At 37.1% G+C, this 24,034-nt stretch overlaps 1 protein-coding gene across 1 annotated transcript in view; it reads left to right on the top strand.

The window, feature by feature from the left end:
• PAPD4 (PAP associated domain containing 4) overlaps positions 1-19,005 on the top strand; it is a 37,356-nt gene extending 18,351 nt beyond the window's left edge. The window contains exons 10-14 of the mRNA XM_010142307.1: positions 367-410; positions 7,353-7,489; positions 13,687-13,778; positions 17,847-17,926; positions 18,931-19,005. Of these exons, the coding sequence (XP_010140609.1) occupies positions 367-410; positions 7,353-7,489; positions 13,687-13,778; positions 17,847-17,926; positions 18,931-19,005 (428 nt within the window). The remainder of the gene's footprint in view (positions 1-366; positions 411-7,352; positions 7,490-13,686; positions 13,779-17,846; positions 17,927-18,930) is intronic.
• Positions 19,006-24,034: the final 5,029 nt, after the last annotated feature.

Here is a 24,034-nt window from a genome sequence, read left to right as displayed (position 1 = left end):
TGTTAGATGTAGGGAAAACAATTGAGTAAAGCTCTGGTTTTTCCTTTAGGGAATCTAGATGAGTTTTTTTACAGCCATGAATTAACACTAATTTTAAAAGTGAAGAATTTTTCATGTCTTCTACAAATGGGAGTATCCTAGTATACAGCTTCCCTTAGCCAAATTAACTCCTTATACTACTATATACAAAATACAGTAATAGAAAGATTTGCTGAATAACTTCTATTTTACAAAATGCTTGAAAGTGAAGCTCTTGATAGATGTTTTTAAGACAGAATTTCAGTCCAACCGTTTGCTGTAGTTTATATGTATTGTTTCCTGTAAATTACATGAATCACAGCAGCTCTAAACTTTTTTTTTTTGTAGCCCTACCTGAACCCATCCTTCCATCCCTCCAAAAAAACTACCCAGTAAGTGTTTCTTATGAATTTACTACATCATATATGTGTAAGAAGTTGCTTATTTAAAATACACAAATTCTTAAATATCTCTAATGGATTAAGTTAAATATAGTCTTTAGGCCTGGTTACTGATATTCTGAACATAAGCGTGAAAAAGATTATTTTCTGCTTTTGATAATTTCTTCAGTGGAAACAGCCTGTTGTATATTAGGAGATTTCCGACACAGTTGGAAATGCGTGATAATGAGAGCTGCTGACCTAATTATCTTTATGTCAGTCTAAAAATACCTCTGTGTCATCTGTGTAACTTTCTGGTTCTTATTTCTTAATGCATTAAGTAGTGTGATTTCCCTCCAACTGTGTTATTTCAGAATTCCATACCTTCCCACAGCTGTTTTGAGTTGCCTGATATTTCTGGGTGCAGAGAGTGAATGATATATGTTTATTAAGGAAGCTTTTGAGACCTCACAACATTTGGCTTCAGTCCACCTAGAAAACACCCTTCGGGGACTTGGCAGTTATGTCCAGATCATACTTTGTTGATTTGCAGAGAATTGTGTGAACTTGTATGCTCTGATCCTCTGCAGAATTAGGACTGTAATTAATGAGACTGTATCTAAGGAAGATTACCTAGAAGTAAGAGCTGCCCTTATGAACATTTGTCTGGCGACAAAAGAGCTGTTGTTGTATAGTTCTATGCTGTAACTTCTTCACAGAAATTCCTTAATTCCTTCCTCTTTATCTTTCCACTTTTGTGTCACTTGAATTTTCCATTATTCATAGTTGCCAAGGTTTGGTGTCCCTGTCTAAGTATGTTTTTTTACTGTTGCTGATAATTGTGCTGAGGTAGTATGAGAAAGCCATTCTTTCTTTCGCATGTATTTCCTGTAATGCTGAAATGGAATGTTCGATGACATTGTACATCAGGGAGCAAATAGTGTGGAGTCAGACATTTTGAGTAATTAGGACGGTAGAGATGCAGAAGAAAGCTCTGAGCTGTAGTATGCTGTAGGTTGTTTTCTGTTTTGTAAAGCTGCTTTGGGAAACCTGTGTTAAATTTTTATGATCTTTAGTTTTTCCTCTGATTTTTTACTGTACTAATTTTCTCATTGTTAGTGCTCGAATGCATTTGAAGCTGCTTTTCATTTCTTGTACACTTGGCTTTATCTGATGAGTTTCTTGAATTGCTAAATTTGCTAATTATGTTTGCTTAAAGCTCATAGTAGTATTTTAAGTTGCATGTAACATGTAATTTGAAGAAAACAAGAATTGCTAACTTTTGAATCTTTTGTAATAATAATGCAAACCTTTAAATTTGTAGTGTTTTAACTGTGTAAAGCACACTTCAGAGCACTATGCAGATATTAACAGTTTATATGATTAAAGCAAAAGTAAACAATACCATAAGCTGAAAAATCTAATGAATTTGTACTAAATACAAGGCTTTTATCTTGTGTCATGTGAAAGTGGTAAAGCACCTGCAGCTTCCTGTGTTTCTAGAACACAGGAGATAGGCTGTAAGAATAACGTTTTTGTACCCTGTTTCAATGTAGGGTGATTTTTTTGTTGTTGTTAGTTATCTTGCCTTTGGAGGATGAACTAAATATTCTAAGATTGCTAGTAAAATAAAAAATACTTTATACATGCTTACTATAAAACCAAATTGAAACTATAGAGTAAGATTTTTAAAAAAAAATTTCACTAAAATTTTCAAGTATATTTTTTTGGTCTACTGTCTCCATTAGGAATATAATAAAGTGTTTAAAAACTGTGAAAGCTAAGATTTCTGAATACTAATATTGCAAAGAAGTTTAAAATGAAAATGAGAAATACACCAAAACAATTCTGGTCTTGTAGCTTGCAGTAATAATTACAAGCAGAGGCAAAGAAAGTGTGTTTTTCTTGTGGCTGTAGCTGGACAAAACTGTCCCTTCACCCTAATATTACACATAAGTACTGCTTCTCCCCTTCTGAAACAAACCACCCTACCTACAACTTTTCAAAATCAAAACTGCAGCTCTTGCTGCAGCCTGAAAATACTTCTTCACTTTTAAGGAAACTGCTTGCTTTAAATCTTAGATGCCATGTAAGGGATACAGGCAAACCTTGAGCAAGAAACAAATGGCACATTCTGTGAGTCAGTATATCCCTGCTCTAGATATGAAGGGTGAAAAGTCCTTGAAAGCCACCAGGTCTGCCCACTTGTGCATTCTGTTGCCATGGGGGAGTCTTCAGCTGGCACCAAGCTGATGTATTTTGCAACCACTAGTTCAGAAGGAGTGTTGGACCATATCAGATGTGGGGATGGATTCTGAAGCTTCCTGCCCTGCCAGCCAGATGGTGTGGATGAGAGCAGCCCACAAAATGTGTTGATTGGTTCTGAAGCTTATATAGAACTTGCCTCCAAGTCAGGACTTTTACAGAGGAGCTCTGGAGAGGTTGTGGTGGCTTAGGGCATTACGGCTTTTCATTGTTTTGCCTTTGTTACTGTCCAGAGGTGAACATTGCTTCAGCTGGGAGTGAGGAGGGTACATGTGCCTGAGTTTCCAGTGTTCCAGAGCAGCCTGGTGTATAAGCTTAAATTCAGTTGGAGTTGGGTCTCCACTAGTGCTCTGGATTGTGAACTTCATGGACTCTAGCATGAGCATATTTTTGTTTCTGCTGCCCAGCTTCACAAGCCGTCAAGTCTTGCAAAAGGTGGGCAGAAGGTGGTATGGTGCTTACTGTAGCTCCTTCATGCATGGGAGTCAGTCCTTGGACAAACACAATTTGATTCAATCTTGGAGTTACACTTTTAAAAAGTGTAAACATGGGTTAAATGTTCATTTGTAAGACTGGGGGAGGGTATTTTAAGTGTGCAAATACAGATACCTATTTAAAAATGCCAATATATTGTCCTAATGTTACCAGTGTAAACTTTTTTGAAGGAGCATGTTGTACAATCAGAAGTAAACTTATTATACATCAAGATATTTATATATAAGGATTGTTTTTATGTACGCCTCTGTTACTTCCCAGTGTGTAAGGTGGAATGCAAATATGTGTGAGCATTATGTAGCTTGAACATGAAACCTTTTGCTGAATGCTGCTGTTTCTTTGAGAAATCAGCCAGCTAGGTAAAGTTCAGAAAAGTAGCGAAATAGGAAAAAAGACTTTGGGGTCCCTTTTTCCAAGGTATTTTGAAATAATGAATAGCTTATTTGTGTTTGTTGCTCACTCAGATCCTGAATTTCTCTTCCATTTCCTAAGGCAGCATGAGGCAAAGACACAACAAGCAAATGAGGAACTAGTTTTAAAAGAAGCTGAATTTTTTGCCCTCTAGAGCAAGTTAAGAAAGGCAAGCTTACAGGGAAAGCCTACTTGAAACTAAGCTAGTTTGAAGGTTGCTTTGTAATTCTATTTTATTATGAGCATCCCTTACGTGCAGAATCTATAAGCTGTACCTTGTTCTTGATTAAGAACAAGTTATTCCCCAAGCCCCTCTGGCAGGAGGGAAAGTACTGTCATCCCTGTTTCACAGTAGGTGACTGGAGGCATGTTGAGGCTAATGGATTTTCATGGGTTGTCTGTGGCAAAGCAGAAAAATGAACCTACATACCCTGTGACTGATCTGACCTCTTGTTCTCTGGACACCTAGTGATTGTTAAGAAATTACCTTAAAGGAGTGATGGACAGTGTTGCTTATGTATTGAATATTGGTATATCTTGGCAGAAGTTTTCATTAAATCTTCCCGATACCGAATTAATAATTCATTTGGTTTTAAATGTAAACCTTTCTAATCTAATTTCTAATAGCAATTTCTTCCAGAAGAAATTTTTTGTATTTCAGGAAGAGTAAACACTTTTTTTTTCTTTTTCTACATGTGGTGTTCAGCAACTCACAGTCTTTAAAAAAAGTTGACTAACAGTGTGAAAAACACGTGATTAACAGCTTGCTTTAGTTGGTGTAAAAAAAATCTTCTTCCAGAAAATTAGTTTACATCGTGCTTTCTATTTTGTAATACTTAGTTGTCTTTTTAAGAGTAATTTTCATAGTGGTGTAATACACTAAAACAAGTGGAGATGGGAATTATTTATATATGTGTCTCTTAAATTAGGTAGTTGTGGTTTTTTAATAATTAGCTGCTGTAGACTGTAACTTGCATTTTTACTAGAGCACTTGCATAGAATAATAAGCATTTGGGTTTTTTTGAATGCAAATGCCTTCAAGAGTAAGGGAAACTTTGATTTGCCTTTGATTTGTGAGGCAAGTGTACTTAGTGTATATGGTAGAACTTGGCACTGCAAATTCCATGAAATTGAACTTGCTTTTGAAAAAAACGAAATAAACATCATAATTTTAGATTGCAGAATTTAAGAGTTCTAATCCTAATCACTAGATGAAGATTCAGAAAATTGCCTTCTGATGCAGGTTAGGAATGCTGTATCTTCTGCCAGGGTGGTAATCTTTGGAACGTGATACATTTCCTGCTTCTCAAATGAGGAGTCTTTCAGTTTTATCACTGCTGCTTGCATGACTTTTGATCAGTTGCAAACTCAATGAAGAAACAGTCAAACTGAATATCCTGAAAAATGCCTTCATCTGGACTTCTATCATAATTACCCTTTTCAAAATACAGATACATGATTTTAAAATTCTGCAAGGTTTTGTAACTTCCTATTAATGATCATTAACTGCTAACAAATCTTACTGAAAAAATATCTTTGTATTTCATATCCTTTTGCTTTTTTTTTCCTGATGTAAGCATAAACACACAGACACACGTGTTCTTTTTTGCTGTAAGTTCTATTACAACTATGTTTGATATGTCGTCTTTTGCTAATAGTATAACTTTATTTTTCATATTCAAATGCTGTACAAACATTAGTAAAATTAATTGTGATCACTATATTTCACATAAATATACTTATGGTCAAGATTGATAAGAAAAAGCAACATCCTCTCTAAGCTTGTAATAGTGCTAAAGAAAATGTCTTATTTATTATTCTGAAAAATAATAGCGAAAATCTACCTTTTTAGCTGCTCAGGATGCCAGCCTTTCTGTGATGGAAGATTTTTCATGCAGTTGAGAAGTTCTCAGGCAATTGAACATTTAAAGCATTATAAAAAAAAATCTTGTTCTCCTTTTCCAAAATGGTTGTTGCTTCCAAACGTTTACTTATTAGTCTTAGCAGATATCTGTTGTAGTAATTCCATTGCATTTCTGTTTTGTATTGTTTGGAGCTTTCCATTTGTCATCGTTTCCCCCCCCCTCCCCCCCATCTGTTTCCTCATGAGCTGTTACACTGCTAATATTAATTCATCTGTTGACTTTTCTACAGCTTTCTGTGGAGATGGACAAGAAGTGGCTTTCCCTCTAGTGCAGCATGTCTAATTAACCTTAGGGTTAAAACTGTGTGTACTGTATAATGTAGGAACAGCTGTTCCTTTTAGATCTTACTTGCTGTGTATCTGATTTTTATGTCTGCCACTCTTCATTCTGAGCTTTGCTAACTATAGGAATATTTTCTTGCATATATTATGTAAGAACAAGACTTTAAATTTTTCATACCTGGAAGAATGGCCTTTTTTGTAGAAGGTATTATGCAAGGTTCCAGGAAGTTTTGCTAGCATTCGCAAAAGAGGACAGGAGTCCATAACATTCCAGTCTTACTGTTGTGATCACTAACCATACTTTTCTCAGAGGAAGCACTGCCAGCTGTGAACATGGAAATAGTATTACAGTGTATAGTGCTTCCCGTGATACTCTAGTACTGAAAAGTTTGAGTCATACCTGATCCTACTCTTAAAATTATAGAATCATAGAATCGTTCAGATTGGAAAAGACCTTTAAGATTATCAAGTTCAACCGTTAACCCAGCACTACCAAGTCTCCACTAAATCATGCCCCTCAACACATCTACACGTCCTCCAGGGATGGGCTCTCCGCCACTTCCCTGGGCAGCCTGTTCCAATGCTTTAGAACCCTTTCAGAGAAGAAATCTTTCCTGTCATCCAGTCTGTACCTCCCCTGGCACAGCTTGAGGCCATTCCCTCTTATCAGTTGTTACTTGGGAGAACAGACAGGCCCCCACCTTGCTACGACGTCCTTTAAGGTAGTTATGTAAAATGATAAGGGCTCCCCTCAGTCTCCTTTTCTCCAGGCTAAACAATGCCAGTTGCCTCAGCTGTTCCGTGAAAGACTCGTGCTCTAGACCCTTCTCCATCTTTGTTGCCCTTTTCTGGACACACTCCAGCACCTCAATGTCTTTCTTGTAGAGAGGGGCCCAGAACTGACCCCTGTATTCAAGGTGGGGTCTCACTAGTGCTGAGTACAGGGGGACAATCACTTCAACTTAAACACTGCATAGCAGGTATTCAGGTTTTTTCTATAACTTCTGTTTTACTCTTTCAGATAGATTGGCTAGAGGAGGTGCTGCTGGACTCTTTGAACTCAATATGGGGGAGCATGCAGGTTTATATTAGAGCCAGTGTGTTTCATGTGAGATTTTAACTCTGTGCTGTGGAAAGAGTAAGTGATGCCTTTAGGATTTTTCTGCACAATTATGGGAACTTGGCAATAAGTGCTTTAGCTTCACTTGCCCTATTTCAGTTCAGCACAGCCAGCTCAGTGCAGGCTACCTTACTCAGTTTCTACCTGTGTGCTTTTATTAGCATGTAAGCACATGTCCGGTTCAAGGATTCTCCCATGTTAAAATTCTTTAGCAAACAGAAGGCAAGAGATGGTGTTGGACACTCCTGTGCAAGTTGATTCTACCTGAGTTCAGGGGGAGTAACTAGTATCCAGCAGAGGAACACAAGAAAAAGAGTCCTTGGCTTGTCAGTTGTCCTTGAATTCTAATAAGCAAGTGATAGGCAGCTTTTTTATTGTGAAAAATACATGCACCTAAATTAAGGCTCTGTGCATGTGTGTGTATATATATATGTACTCTTTGATTTTATTTTGACAGGAATCTTTTGATCCTACTATGCAGTTGCATCTTGTTCATCGAGCTCCATGTACCATACCTCATTACGTCTCAAAAAATGGATCAAGCCTTGGAGATTTGCTAATAGGCTTCTTCAAATATTATGCTACAGAATTTGAGTAAGTAATAAGCTTATCTTAGTGTTTTAGAATATGCAAAACTTTGATTCCTTCTATTCAATATATCAATATTTTATAACCCTTGAAGAGAAAGAATAGCAGTAATGCAGAGTGGTACCTGATGGAGAGGAAATGGGTGAAAAGACTAAAGGACAACAAGAATTCTGATGAAATTATGGGCACATTTTGCTTAGCCAGGCATCCTGTCCTGTAAAATAGCTGCTGGAAGTTAAAGAGCTTTGTCCTGTAAAATTAGCTGTAAAATTTAGTCATGTTACACTATTCTAAAACTGCCTGTCCGTGTGTGAGGAAGATTGCTTCTTCTTAGTTGTAGTTTAATATATTGATTGTGATATGAATTATTTGGACCTGAATAACGTCACTGTCTTCTCTTAGCCTGAGTCAATGGAGGTAACTGACCAGCTGGATCCTTACTTGAACTATAATATACATGAATATATATATATACACACAAACACACATGCATAAGCCTCACCTAGTGAAGAATTTTCCTGTACATAATTGGTTCACTGGTCTTGTTGGTTTGATGGAATCTGAGTTTAATTTCTCAGGGCATCTGAGAAAGCTGTATATTACAATCATTTTGCCAAATTGTATTTCTTAAACGAAGTGCTTATCTGTATAAAATATGGTTGTATTTCCATAAGCTTAAAGGTCTTCTAAAGAACTTGTTTCTGAGTCAGTTGGTTCATACATGCTACTGTCCTGTGTATATGCATGATAGCCATTTCCTGGAAGGAGAACAAAATGTGTAACTGATGCATAGTCATTATGATTTTCGAATTGTTCATATTTTACTTCAATGTAAGAAATGGACAGTCATTAAATACTCAAAAGAATACATCACTGGAGTGTGTACTGCATGGGGAATATATAACCTATATCCATACAGCCAGTGGCAATTCATGAGCTAATTGCACTTTGTGCATGCTTGAGACTGATTCTGAGTGATTTTCGGATAAGGAGTTTTCTTCAGTGATCTCTGCAGATAAGAGCAAGGTCTTTTGTCCTCAGAGTTTCTCCTGAGTACCTGTCTTTTCAGCTGGCAAGGCGCTCTTTGCTAAATTGGTAAATTAGAAGAGCTGTTGGAGGATATCCCCAAGTTACTAAATTTATGTGGGACACTAGATGCATCCTTTGTTACTTGTCTGTATTAACAAGCTGTTAATCTTTTAATATATTAAAGTAAGTATCTTTTCCACTAAAGAAGTTTCTGATTTGCCTGTGCAAACCAGCAGACAAGGTCTTGTCCAAATGTAGAAAAAATACCTAATTTTGACTTTTCTAGTTTGGGTGCTTGAGAACATAGTCAAGACCAGGATTTCTGCAGAAGTCAGTAGCTGCTCCAGGAAGACTTTCTCTTATCTGCTGTTAGACATGCACGCTATACTAAGAAGTGTGAAGACTAATAATACTGCAATATCAGTACTTGAACTGATAGTAATCCCTGAATATTATCTTTTTTAATTATCATAAAAGAGGCACAGGGGTCTTCTGGTTAAATCAAAGCTTGCAAAAGTGGACAATGAAGACAGGATAGTTGCTGATGTCAAGGGCAGAAAATAGTTTTAAAAAACAAACAGCAACAAAAAACTTGGCTTGTTTTTACAGTGTTAAGTATTTAAACATTTGACTGGTGATACTCTTTAAAAAAAACAACAAAAAAACAACCGAAAAACAAACTGTGAAAAATAACCATTAGAATTCCTGTGTTGAAAACATTTCATAGCTGAGAAGTTATATCAGGAAATGATGCGCCTAATGCAGCAACCTATAGTATTTTTAACTCTTTCTGCTGCAGATATAAAACTGTGTCAGATCTACTGTTTACTTGACCCTCTGTGTATCCCTGACAACTCTAAATAAATCGTGTTTGAAAGGAGCAGACTGTGTGTCTTCAAGATACTAGAATTCTGTATAGTTTCATAAACCTGGTAATTGGCTGGAGAAGAGAAACCCAAATTAATGCCCCGCTGGGGAAAAAGGAGGGCAGAAATGGTATTTAAACATTTTTGTGTGCGTGATAGCCAGCCATTGAGAACAAATACAGTGTCACGCTATCCACAGCTATCTTTGGTTTGAGGTTGCGTGCTTTGTAATGATGTAAACAACATTATAGGGGGGGATGAGGGTCAGAGGTAAATACATGCAACACTGAGAGTGGTCTCTTAGTTCTGCCTTTCATGGAGGAACTAGTATTTTAGTCCTGAATGTGATGAATATTTTCATGGCTGTAATCAGTATTATTTTCAGTGTTTGCTTCCCCTGTAAGACATTAACTGGTGGTTTTATGCACAGAAATTTTGAGATTGCATTTCAGATACTATGGCTATTAAGTTAGATCTCATTTAAATGACCTGTACTGTGCCAAGGAACTTTCACTATTGAACTGTAATGTGCTTGATGAAAAGATAACTAAAGAGAATACTACTTCAATAGTCACAAAAGTGACTTTTGTCGAATCCCATCTATGGAGCAGGACACAACACTACAAGGTTGGATGCATAGGATCTGTTTTGCTGACAGAACAGCATGCAGTCAAGAATGGTCAGATCATGTGTGAAGATCATAATTTTGGACAGAATGAATCATTGATACCATCTGTCTGGAATGCTTAACTGAACAACAACTATTTTACATGTATTGGTTAGGAAGATGAAGGGAAGATGGAGATACCTAGTTTTAAACTTTGATCTCAGTTTAGCAAAGGCTAGCATGTATCACAGTTAAAACCTATGTTTTATTTTACTTGATGCAGAAAATAGTATTTAAGGGCAGGATGAATAGGGCACAAAGGAAGAAACAGGAGTGGCACGAAGGAAGAAACAGGAGCCTTGTGTGCCGTGCAGCCTGGAATAGCTTCATCTCCTTGTGCTGTGTTTTTTTCCCTTGTGCTTTTAATCTGCTTTCTTTATTTAGCCTATAAGCTGTTTCAGAAAATTGCTGATTACCATGTATTTATAAAGTGTCCATTCCACACTCCTACTCTGGGGTTTTTGGTGTGTCCATAAGTAGTAATTTTTAGCCCCTTCATAAGTTACCAGAAATGTGATTTGGAAATTGTTCCATATATTGGACTTATACACTACATACGGTAAAGCTTGATTTGCTGACATGTTGTATAATTTGCTTGCTGTAAGAGCTCAACTCTGCATGATGTTTCTCATGATACAGCTAGCTAAAAGTATGCTTATAACTCCAATTTAACTTTTAAGTATTTCAAACTATCAAAGGTCCAATGATCTCACGATGAGTGTGATCAAGTAAAAAATGTTTGGAGGTGTTCTCAAAAGGAAGTATGTGGAAACTGGTCCATGTTTACCAAGCCCTCTGAAGAGAGTGTCTGATTTCATTTCTGCCAACGTGAGTGAAGGCAGCAGGTTTTCACTTGGCTGTCTCTTTACAAAGTGAGACCTTGAAGCAAGGCTTGCTTCTCTGAAGTTACAGCTAGGGAACCTAGAGTTTGTTCTTTGGGACTGTTCTTCTCTTAAACTTACGGATTCAAGTAGCAGTTGTTTAAGATCATTCACTGATTTTAGTTGTATAAAAGACTGGTTATGTTATAACAACAAAATATAAAATGCAGATGCTCATGGCTCTCTTGAGGGTAGAATAGAAAATGTTAGAAATAATAAGGCAACATTTTTAGTAGTATATTGAATCAAATATACTTGCGATTTGTAGCCATCTTGGTGTGTTTATGCCAGTGGCTTTGGCTTACAAGAATGCTCTGGGAAAGATAAGCTTTTTAATCTATTTGTATTGTATTCAAACACACTTACACCTGGAAATGCCTGGTCTTTTAATTTCAAGTTCTTGCCTTCTACATGAGGAGCACATACCTAATGTGCACAGTGACACCAGAAATAACTGATTAATTGAAATAGCTGTTTAAATGGTTATTGTTAACTTAGGGGTTGAAAGTGTGTATGCGAAGAGTATTTGCTTTGCCTTAGCAATAATTAAGTTACTGTGTGCAAGCCAAAATGGTTAAAATTGATGCACAAATAATTTGCCATTGGTAATTCATTCCTAATTTAGGATGGTGTTGGTATCAAGGCAGTGTTAGTGAAGGTTTAATGAGACTATTAGATGAAAGTAGTTGTTTTCAAATTTAAATAAAAAACTGTCTAAATAGCTAGAAATGTTACTTTTGTCTTATAACACACTGGTGTTATAAGTGTTATAAACACATTTATTTTTTGCTGAGGAATCAAGTCAACTGTAACCTAGAGAAAAACAAGTCAAGAGAAGAATTACATGTTTGAAGTGAAACAAGACTGCTTGGTTCAACCAAACACAAATCAAACCTTTTGTTGCATGAGGTTTTTTTTCCTCACTGGCCAGGATCCCTCTGGTTTTTAAATAAGCTTTCAGAAAAAACAGAATCACAGAATCATGGGATGATTTGGGTTGGAACAGACCTTAAAGATCATTTGGTTCCAACCCTCCTGCCATGGCTAGGCACGCTTTCCACTAGACTCAAAAGAGTTCAGCTGTCAGCTTCTGCTCATAACTAATGTTCTGGAGCTGCAGTTTAAGCTGCTTTGATATTCTAGTCACATGCTTTTTCTATTGTCTTTGTTTGGGTTTGTTTTGTTTTTTTAGCAATTAATCTAAATTGCTTGTGTTTGTTTTGATGGTAGTTCATTAAAAAGACACAATAGGTAAGTATTTGGTGCCTTATCTCTTATTCTTGCAAAAGTAGTATTCTGTGGGAATTAAGAAGAGGGAAAGTGATGGGTTACAATAAAAGCTTTAGTTTGCATTGAATGATAGAAATTATTATCACCTGTACTAATTTTCTAAATGATATATCAAGAGAAATCTAAAGACACAGTAGGGGGTGAATAATAATAATAATAATACAAGGTATCCTAAACTGTGCCCTGCACCTTTTTGAAATAGGCTGTATTCATATTCTTAAAGCAGAACAATAATGTACATGTTCTCTGGAATTACAGTTATTCAAACAGCTGACTTTCATAAGTGGTTTTAATCACAAGTTGTATTCAAGATAATTTGTAGAGTTACAGGCATGGACTTTTAGCTGGCGTAAACTGTCTTATCACCAGTGACTTAATGGAGTTATGACAGCTGATCTGTGGCCCAGGGACCACAGAGTTCTTCCAAATTTAACTGATGAATTATAGACTGTATTTTGATATACAGCTGATACTTACCAATTTACTGCAGGTGTTTGATGCACCCAGCCAATTCAGTCAGTAGATCATGTTAGGTGTACACAGCACCAGCACAGTTAGTAGTACACTACCCAGCTATTTCTAAGCCCTGTGTAGTCAGGGCATATGGTGATGCATTGTTGGTGATCCAGGCATTTTTGCGGATAGAGTAGTTCCCTGGTTTAGATACGAGCAGCTGAAAACCAGCTGGGTGAATAAGAACATAAAACTGCAAGGGGTTGCTTGGCTTCCAGTACATTTGGCATATTGTGCCAAGCGTCATAAAGATCATAAAAATGCTTGGCACATCGTAAAAACTGGCCCGTAAACTGCCTGCTGTTCCTGTTGGAGTGTGATCATTTCCTGTGGTTTTGTTATTGTAAAATTGTGTGCAGAAAGTGATATGTTCAAAAGCACATCTGAGTTGTTGCTTTTTTGTGGCACTTGGAGGAGATCTAAAATTCAGCAAATACAGAGTGTTAGTGATGTCTAAGAATAGGTTCCTTGCACCAGGAATGCTGACCTGTAAGCCAGCCTTCTTTATATTTTGTTGTACCGTTGCATATTTTTTAATGGAATGCAATATGTGATTTTATCTGTACTTAAATTCATTTTCTCCCCACAGAAAATTCTGAAATATAGATTTGAGACTGTAATTTCTTTTGAACTTAGAAATAAATGTAGGTGTCTGTGTTCAAGTTAACTTTTTTATTATTATTCTGTTGTAAATATATGTTATGCGTGGATACCTGGAATGTTCTGTTTTGTAAATAAACTTCTGTTTGTGGAAAATTTTTCATGTTTCCTACCCCTCATTCCTCACTCTTACATAGTGAATTATGAAGATTAGACTGTTATGTTAAAGTAGTCATTATTAGAAAGTGTTACCCGGGCTTGTGACATAGAAATTTGACTTTTTTTAAAATGTAAACTGATTATATTAATTTAGAATTAAGAGTTAAAAGTTCTGTAAATTGTTTTCCTTTTCCCTAGTTGGAGCCATCAGATGATCTCAGTTCGTGAGGCCAAAGCTATTCCAAGACCTGATGGTATTGAATGGAGAAACAAATTTATTTGTGTAGAAGGTAACATGTAAAGCTCTATTATCATTTTAAACTGTTAAGATACTAAATACATAAATCTGACAATTAGACTTTATCTTTGTTGTGCACTTGCGCAACGTATTTATGTAGAAAATTAGGTTCAAACAATGTGAATAGTTTTGGAAACAGTCCTGCCAAAAACATTTGAGAAGGAAGCTTTAAGTTCTATAGGGTTTAAAAATAATTCTTCCTGACCTTTTCTTTAAGAGCATTCATTGCCCTGTTACTTTTGGAGCTGGGATTAGGACTTACTTTATGACAGTGTTGTGTGTGTGTTATCCTGCTCTGCAAAAACAGTCATCAGTTTTGCCAAGATCAAGCTTCTGAAAAAAAAAAACCAGCAGGCACATATTCAGATTACTCTCTAAGAATGTAATTTGTTCTAGAAATGCTGTTACCCAAAGTTGTAGCAGTAGCTAGATTATGTGTATGTTGGTCCCCTTGTGGCTACTGTTGGCTGGCTTGTGAATATACCAATTCTGCAGAGACTGTATGATTCCCTCCAGAACTGGAGAGTAAACCCAGGCTACCTTTTGGTGCTGCAGGTCTCAGCCTTCTTAGTGCAGGCTGAACTGGGCACTAGCACTATACAGGGAACCTGCTTCTTGTACTCTTGATGCCTTTCAACTGCCATGGCTAATCTATATGGAGAAGATGAGCAGTTACTATGTGCAAGAGATGAGGCTTGGACCAGAGAAAGTGAAGATGATAGACTAAGAGAAGGACTGAGGTGTTAGGAGAAGGAAAAGCAAAGCAAGGAAGGAACTGAGAGATGCTGTGTCTCTGGAAACAGTTACACAAAGAGACAAAAATGGGGAATGAGAATGCAGCAGGTGAAGGGGAATTGGTTGGACAAGGGACTGTGGATAAGGAAGCAAGGTGGAATGACAGCAGAATTAGAAGTAGGTGTTTTAGAACATTGAGGTGAAGAGGGAAGGGTTGAAATAGTAGAGGTAGCCTAGGCCCTAGGTCGTAAGTAAGTGGAGGATGTTAGGTTCAGGATATCAAGGGTTGAAGTTTTAGTATAAAAGAGGAACAGAACCTGGACAGGACCCAAAAGGTATGAAAAGAGTCATAAGAGACTGGGAAAATTTTTTGAGGGGAGGAGGGTGTAAAGCAGAAGTCCTGTGACTGGACAGACTGTCTCGAGACAGCTGGGGATGGGAGTGCACCCACTTGTGTATGCACAGTTTCCTGTATTTGTGTTGCTGTATGCAGAGAGTAATTACCTACTGGTGAAGTTGGTTATTCTATGGCCAAGAGCTCACCAACTTGGCCATAATCTTATGTACGGCAATGTGAAGCCACATGATGGGATTCCTGTCCTTTATTTGACTTTGGGGGTGAAAAAAATAAACTACCAGTTATGGGGTGGGGGGAAATGTGCTGAAAGATGACTGCACGCTTGACTCTGCAGTCTCAAGAGTTGAGAAATGTGAGAATTAAGAGCATCTGCATAGCTGAAATGATGCGGGATAGCATAGTGCAGGCATTGCCAAGGCTCTGATCTGAATGTGGGAGGTGGGAATGCTGGGCAGCTGTGTCTGCTGCTTTCTCATGATGCTGATCATCTGTGTTGCAGGGTGGGGGGCGCTATACATTTCAAGCTCTTGATTTTATAATGACATTACAAAGTGGTTAAATAATTAGGTTTTCTTTCTGTCATGTTGAAAAATAGAATATCAGCACACAAAATAGGGACTTCAGAATTTGTATTAGATAGGCTTGATTGCATACAACTTTTGAGAGTGCATTTTTGAGTCTATCCCTGCAAATTGCTGTAATTCTGCATGTAGCACTGTATTTAGGTTCATTCAAAGAAAAAATTGTATTGATTTATTTAATACTGGCCTTGAGACTGGTTCTCACTTGTATTTGTGCTGTTAGAGAAACAAACATAGTAGAGATGCTTTTTTCAGGCAGTTTAAAATCTAGAAGGCTGTTATCGTTATGGGGATACGGAGAACACTTCTTTTAGCTGAGGCTTGTGAACATTCCTTGCCAGAAGCTCTAAATTGCTAGTGACTATTCTGGTTTCAGTTTGGATGTTGTCTGTATCAAATAATATTGTGCACTCTACTGTTGAAAAAGACACAGTTTGGAAAAGCTAGAAACATGGCATTTTTGTGAGACAATTAAATTGTCATTTAGGGAAACTGGATCAGAAGTTGTCTAAGCTGCACAATTCATGCATGTACTTTTAAGTCTATCAGATCCACATGTTAAAAATAATTCTAAAAATAATTCCTCATTCCTTGGCTTACAGCATTTCTGAAGTTTTATGATATCTTGGTTTTTTTATTTGGAAAGATGATGCCTTTAGCTTTTCCCTCAAGCATCGGTCTTGAAGTTGTCTTACTTTTTTTTTTTTTTTAATATTCTTGCCTCTGTGTATGAACAAAATAAGAGAGACTCTCACTGACTTGATGGTTGGAAAATGTAGTGATGTAAATAGTAGCTGATTGCAAAATTATTCTTGCTGCGCTCCAGAGAATGAGTTTGGTTTTTTGACAGTCAGTAAATATGCAGGAAGAATAAAGGGAAGATGTGAGTAGCTTTTGTGATTATTTTTTTCCCCCCGCCAAAAAAGTACCTTTTTTCTTGCTGACAGTTTCAGAAGATTGTAAAGCTTTGCTCTTGTCGCTTTGAAAAATACATATCTTTTGATTCAACATAAAGTCTTTAAAGGTCTTAGCATTAAAGAAACAGTTAACATCATGTTTAAGACACGCAAAAGAAATGCTATACTGCTTCGCTTGGTAAGGGACATGGAGTTCTTAGTGGCAGTAGGTCACTGTCAAATTAAATGGCTGACTTTAGAGAATATGTACCTTTTTATTTGATTGTCAGTTTTTATGTTCCAATCTGAAGGTATGATGCATTCTAAAGTAAAATAAATCTGCCTGTAAACATCCGCTGAAAGCTTTATAGGTAGTTTGAAGAGAAACCTGTTAGAAACATGCCAAATACAAAACGTACTGCATGAAGCAATTTCTTTGTGAATTTAAATAGCTTGCAGAAATAACCCAGTGCCATGGAGCAATGTTCTAAATTTGAAGTCCGAGTCTCCATGATGGCATAAGCCCTTCTCTTGTCTGTTTAATGCTTTTTTTTACCATATGTCCCTATCTGAATAGAAGTAATTTATAGTCAACTAAGCAAAAAAGCTTCCTGATCTAGCAAATACTTCTCTGGTTCTGTGGCACTTAAGGACTTTCATACATTCTGCCAGTGTGAAATAGACCGTGTTATTTACGCAGTTCTGTAGTAAGGCAAAAAAGACTGTAAAGTCTGTTTTGTAGTGCGTTGTAATGCATAGTCTCTGCATCAAAATTTAGTAGTGTCTTTTGCTTTCATGTTATTGACACTATCAGTAGGAAGGAGTGCTTTTTTAATCCTTCAATTTTAAAAAAACAAAGTCCCGAGGTATTATGTTAGCAAAAAATAAAGGGGGAATACATCATACAAATTTGTAGTCTGTTAGAAGCTGAAAGCCCCAAATTGTTATCTTATGAATAGATGCTGTAGAATAGGTAGGAACTGTTGAAATTTATTTTTACAGCAGTTGATACATCTTATATAAAAAGTCACAATAAATATTTTACTGTTAACTTGTATTTCACTGAGAAGCAGTTGAATGAGATGAATCTTAAGTGAACAGTTCCAAGAGACACATATAGTAAGTTCCAAAGCATTTTCATATGCAAAATAGTATTCCAGCATGTCATCACAGACTATTAAGCAGTAACAAATAATTACTGATGCATAAATTCAGCACAGTCGTAGTGTGTTTCAGTAGGTATAATAGCCTGATTTTATTATGGATTATAGACCATTAGAGCATTCAGGGTTTAGGGCTTTTTGGGGGGGTGAATGTTATGTAGAAATAAAGATTGAAAACCAAAGTGGAATCAGCCACTCAAAACACTTCGGAAGCAGTAATAAATACGTTGACCCTTCTGGATTTTGTCTGATTACTTGCTCAGTGAAGACAGCCTAAATCTAGATTTTTTTTTTTAACACTTTGAATATTTGTGTTTGATCTTGCAGAGCCCTTTGATGGGACAAACACTGCTAGAGCTGTACATGAAAAACTGAAGTTTGATATTATCAAAGGTGAATTTCTGAAGGTAAAAAACACTTCTCACTTAATTTTTGCAGGCACTTTGGTTTTCAAGATAGTTATACAAAGACTAGTCACTGAACCTGCCTGTTTCTGGTGTTTGTGTTATGGGTATTTTTCAGCTTTATACTACATAAATACAAGAATTTTTTTTTCTTTTAATTTTGTGGAAAATTGTTTGGTAAGAGTATTTATTAATGTCTGCCATTAAGCACCAGGCTGAAGTTGAAATGACAATGTTTTCAAACCTGTGTGATTTTCTGAAAAATATGTAAAAGCAGTATTTGATCCTAGCTGTCTGGAAGCCTCGGTACTAGAGTGTTATGGCCCTGAAAAAAATTTCCTCTTTACTAGGAGCTATAAGGAATGACAGTTGCTTAAAACTGCAAGTATTTATTACTATCTTGCACTTTCTTCTAAGAAACTTAAGGAATCTATTTGTATCATTGTCCTTGAGAGATTATTCTTCCTGTGGTTTTCATTACGCATTGTGGTTTAAATGAATTCTGCGTAAGGTCAGGAGGGTCACTGCAATTATTTGCAGGTTCATGACCTAACAGATGTGATAGATGTGTCCTGGAATTCACTGTAGAATGCAAAAGAAAATTGAAACAACATACTTTAAAGACACAATTAAGTTCTGAAGATGTCAGAGTATAACAGCTTAATCAGGAACTTTGACATGTGTGGATCTGAGACAATTATTTTGCAGTCAGAATATCAAAATAATGCTTAAGTGATGTTAATATCTCAGTCTCCACAAATAGACCCTTCTTGAAAGGCTGTGCCTTCCCCAGTAGTTCATTGCATTTTATGTACCTTTGGGATTTTTTTCTTCCCTTAAAAAAAAAAAACCAAACGATAACAAACCCAAAAGTCTCCCTCTTTTCAAGAAGGGGAAAAACATCAATCTTATTGTTGTAGATATGTGAGACTTAATACTCACAGTGGTATTTAAATATTAATAACAAAGATTATTTAGCCTTGTAAAACCTTGTTCTTTTTCCCCAGTCTTGGCAGGTATTACGAGACAAGAAAGACCTGAACTCTATATTACCTTTAAGAAGAACCATGCAGAAAAGATAACCAACTTCTTTCATTTTCTTCCTGTTGGATCCTGCTGAAATAAAGAACTGTTTTCAAAATCAAGAGGCAGTTACCACATGGGTTTTTATGACGTTTTGCTCTATACTTTTGTTAAGGAAATGTTTATAAGAAAGATTGCATATTTTGTTATCAACATTTGTTAATGCAGCTGTTCATTCAGTGTATGTTTTCTGAAAATGCTTGCATTGTTGACTTCTGGAAGAAATGCTGCAGACCGCAAGACTAAATCCATTTTAAGGGACGTCAGTATGTGAATATACTGACTTGTTGTTTCCATAATCTGTGTAATCATTATTCAGACACATTTAACAATGAAATAAATACATTCAGAGCTAAACAACGTGCAAGTGTTACTCTGTATGCCTTAAGGCATTGTGCACAGTACCTGCTTCTAGATGAAGAGACAGCCTGTGCTTTACACCTGCTTAACAGCAGTAAGCGCTTTTGCTCAACTTGGCACTTTCCAGTTTTATTTGCCTCTGACACAGAACAACCAATGATTTATGAAATTTAAGCTAGATTATGGCTGGTGGTGTTCTGGGTGTCAAGAACTGGAATCTAAACTGGAATTTTCAAGCAACAGTTCTACTGCAAAGGAATTGAAATAAAAAAAGGGCAAATCCATATACATAAATGCTTCATGGTCACACAGAGTTGGCAAGATACTTTTCAGTGCTTCCTTTGGAAGTATTAGTGGCGTCACTTTGGGACAGGAGGGTGCGGGGGGGAAAGCAACCACAAAAAAACCCAAAACACCCACACACAACCCTACCATTGCTACAATAAACTGAACTTCTGTTTTGATTTCGTGTAAATATTTGTAAATTGGTCAACTGCTGTAAATTGAGTTTAAGTAAATAATCTTGAAAATGTTAGCTTTTCCACAGAAAAGTTGTAAACTCTCTTTTGGACCACATGTAGCACAATTTATGCCTCTCATATAATTGTTACTGAAGACCAATTAATTGTTAAAACTGTACTTACCATTGATGTCAAATTCACATTTTCATTTTTTAAAGTTTAATATTTTGTATGGTGTCCAGTGGAATAAAGTTTATATATGGAAGATACAGCTTATTTTTCCAGTTTCCTATTTTGTACTGCATATTTAAAATACTTACTATCATTAAGTAGAAGAGGAAACACCCTGTAAAGGCCAGGCCCCTGCTGCAAATCATAGGTGTCTGTATGGGTATTCTGCCCTGCCTCTGTGCACTGGTAAAAGGTTCATGTATTGCTGTCCATAACGAGACTGTGAAAACCTGTACAACTGTGTAGAACACAAGCATTATCTCTTCTTGTGCAGACTTCTAAGTTCTAATTTCAAGTTTTACGAAGTTTCGAGTTTTAAAAGTTGCGTAAACTGTAAACTCTTTGCCTGCTCTGAGATTGTTTACTACACGCTTCATCATGATCTAGCCTGTGGAAGATTTTGACTTGCTTCTTAAAACAGCTGCCTTCTGCCATTTAAACAGTTCTAATCTGACTCTAGCAATCCACTAAAATGTTCTCCCTGCACACATACGTTTTGCCTCACTGCCCTTCCTCTTTATAAGACTTGGTCTCAGTGAAACACTCACTTTGACCGCCATCATGTAAAATGGAAGCACAGGGTTTTCATACAGGATGATAATCTGGACTCAAAGATGCTATGCGAGCCCAAGTGGATTTTGGGGGCGAGCTGCTCTTTTTTAAAAAAGGTGCTGGCTACCTCCTTGTGTAGAAAATTTAAAACTTGCCCAACACAGGATGACTAAGAAGAGAGGTATATGTTCAAACTTGGCAAAAATGTATTTCATGTGAGCTGGACGTGAACCACAAAATTTATGTGTGTCTATCTCTTAAAAGTTTGCATTGTATCACCTCGTGTCAGCATATCTCACACCATAGATTACTGCTTTACATTTGAAACTGCTTCTTCCTGTCTTAAAATAATCAGTTAAAAAAATTGTGGTACCTCCATACGACCCCATAAAAATTAACCCACCTGCTCAGTTATCTTTTTAATACTAGCCAAGATCTGTAACCGTAAAGGTCTGTGTCTTTCAAAAGAATCATTCTGTGGGTTTTTTTCTCAAGTTTTTGGTGTCTCGTAAGCTACATCTATAATCAGAAGTAAAAATTCTGGGTGGTACTTTTCTCCCAATTGTTCGGGGACAAGCCTCTTTGTTGCATCCTCTGTAGCAACAGAAAACACTCCCAGTAATTTACTGCGTTAGCTAAGCAAGGTGCGAGGTGGTGTAACTTGCTTTGGCTTACAGCGGAAGAAGCTAGTGGGTAATCTGGTAAAAGCAAGAAAAGTGGCAGTGGTCTCACCTATTAAAAAGTAATCTGAGACATCTGGAAAACAACTATCACCAGCTGTCACACTAACACAGTTCTCCTGTCGGGGCAAACAAGAGCTGCGCCACTTTCTGTGAGTGAACGCAATGGTATTTGTTCAATGGTGGACTGCAACTTCTGTCAGAAAACTTCAGGCAGGATCCCACAAACTAAATGATTGCGGAGAATGAGTTGGAGCTGAACGTTACCTTTGGATTCAGTTCCATGTAGTTCTGAAGTTGCTGAGGGGTTTAATGGCCTGAATTTTTATCTACTCCGGGCAGGTATCCAGAGTGAGAAATCTAATGGCTATCATAAATCTTACTGTTGGAGAAAAGCTTTCCCTTCTCCTCAGAGTAACAGCCTTCATGCCCCTATCCCTTGGCATACAACCTAGCAGGAATAGTTTTTCCGGGAGGCCTTTGGTAAAAGGTGTTTCTCATGGCTGACCGAGGTTTCAGCATCTGTGCAAGATGCTGACCTCTCTGACGCTTCTTACTGCCTTGCAATAAAAATGCTTTAATTCAGCTCTGTTTGTCATTTTAGGACTAGTTGTGACTACACATTTTGGCATTGGGTTTCCCTGTCATTTCTCACCTTATATAATGTCAGAAAATACCAGTGTCTCATCTAGGATTTTAGGAACTCCTTAGTCCTCTAGCACTGCTTTTAATTAACTGACTCAGGAGTGTACGGGAGGACCAATCATTTGCAAGAGTTTCCTGTTCAGTAAGCTGGTGCCAGAGCTGGCATAGGCTGTGCGCTGTGAAACTTGAGCAAGCTCTCTTGCTGCCGCTTATCCTAAAATATGGTTGTGTAAGTGTACTCCCTGTACCTTAAGGTGTTCTGATAATATAAACCAATTTTAAGGTTTCAAACTGAAGAGTGATGTTGTTGGTTGGGGGAAATGGGCAGCTCCATGTCACCCAATGATGAAAATGATAAAAAGAAGCAGGTGATCTGTAGATAACCTGAAGCTAGCATTAATGAGTAGAACACAAATGCTTATTTGGAACCAATGCTTTATCTGGGTTGTGTCCCTGGACTCAATTCACGGTGTATTTACTGTTAAACTTTAGTTCATCAGCGAGTATCACTCGGTTTAATGGTCTCTACTTACTTTGGTTATTTCACATGTGTTTTGTAGTGTTGGCTTTGTTATGTTTGTCTTGTTTTCTCTAATAATTTTGTGTTTTGATATAAATCTTCCCATCGCTGGTTTTATGGAGTAGCATGCTTGCAGGAAGAGCATAGAAGAATATCCTGTTTTGGTCATTTTAAGGTCAAATTAGTTTGTGAGAAGTGAGATCACTAGGTCTGGAGATAATTTGAAGGGGTTCTGGTAAAAGGGTACACACCTTCCCCTTGCTGTGCTGGAGGCTGAATCAAAACTTCTGCAATACATGTATGCTTCATATATAAGCATTTCTAGAAGATTGTAATTGCTCTTGTCGGCTATGTGTAAAGAATGTGAAGACCTCTACCTTCAGTTTCATTGTGCTGTCTACACTGCCTCTGTCCCCTGATAAAATGGGAGTTTAAGTTAGTATATATTTCAAGTACACGTCTTTGAGAAGTTATATTCTGACCTTGTAAATTGTGTACCTCAGTGGGACGGTCAAGAGAGCATAGAAGATTGTAATTGCTCTTGTCGGCTATGTGTAAAGAATGTGAAGACCTCTACCTTCAGTTTCATTGTGCTGTCTACACTGCCTCTGTCCCCTGATAAAATGGGAGTTTAAGTTAGTATATATTTCAAGTACACGTCTTTGAGAAGTTATATTCTGACCTTGTAAATTGTGTACCTCAGTGGGACGGTCAAGAGAGCAGACAGGTTTTATCTGCTACGTACTGTTTAGAAAACACTTAAAGTGAATCTGTCAGTCAAATTTTAATTGTGCATTGCAGAGGGAGCATGTACTCAGAAGTGCCTGCTTGGGTGTTTCTGTACATACAACACAAGAAAGAGTTTGCTGACTGATTTAAAACCAGCTGTTTATTTGAAGGAAAAAAAAAAAGAAAAAATGAGATTAGAGTTATACTGCGTATATGGTGTTTTATACCCAAAATAACTTAGAAGTATCAGAAGTATCAGAGTTTTGGTGCTTCTCCTCCTCTTCTAAAAATTATTTCTTCGAAAAGTCATTGCTTTGGCTAGTACACATTGGAAATATTTCCATTTTGCCTGTGAAAAGCACTGCATTTTGTGTGCAATGCAGAATAATAAAGGGTGAACGTGGCTTAACCCGAACCCTATATAGTGTAATGTAATGTAGTGTGTCTTTGCTTTAAATTAAAATTGGTTTAAGTCCGCTCAAAGAGGAATTTTAAAATGTCCTGTGATTTAACACGTTGACAAATCTGAGGGTTCAGATATATTTGCTGTATTTTGCTAAAAACTACAGTGCATCTGATGCCTCTTACAGTGTGGTATTAATTATTGAAGGTGTGTGTCCTAGGATCATCCACGACCAATTGTATTTGACCTCTTTTGCTCAAATGTGAGGCACTCTGGGTGTGCTCAGTGGTGGAACTTGCTTTTTAACATCCTAAATGTCCCTTTTCTTAGGGCCTCAAGAAACTCTCCTTCTGCTTCATCTGTGCCATCCACCCCAGATTTGCTAGAGGCAGATTGGGGAGGTCTGCGGGGGCTGCCGGCCACTCCTCCCTGCCACCGCCCCGCTGG

The sequence above is a fragment of the Buceros rhinoceros genome, unplaced genomic scaffold, assembly GCF_000710305.1.
Source record: "Buceros rhinoceros silvestris isolate BGI_N320 unplaced genomic scaffold, ASM71030v1 scaffold7308, whole genome shotgun sequence".
In the NCBI taxonomy this organism is placed as follows: domain Eukaryota; kingdom Metazoa; phylum Chordata; class Aves; order Bucerotiformes; family Bucerotidae; genus Buceros; species Buceros rhinoceros.
This window is presented reverse-complemented; position numbering and strand designations above follow the sequence as displayed.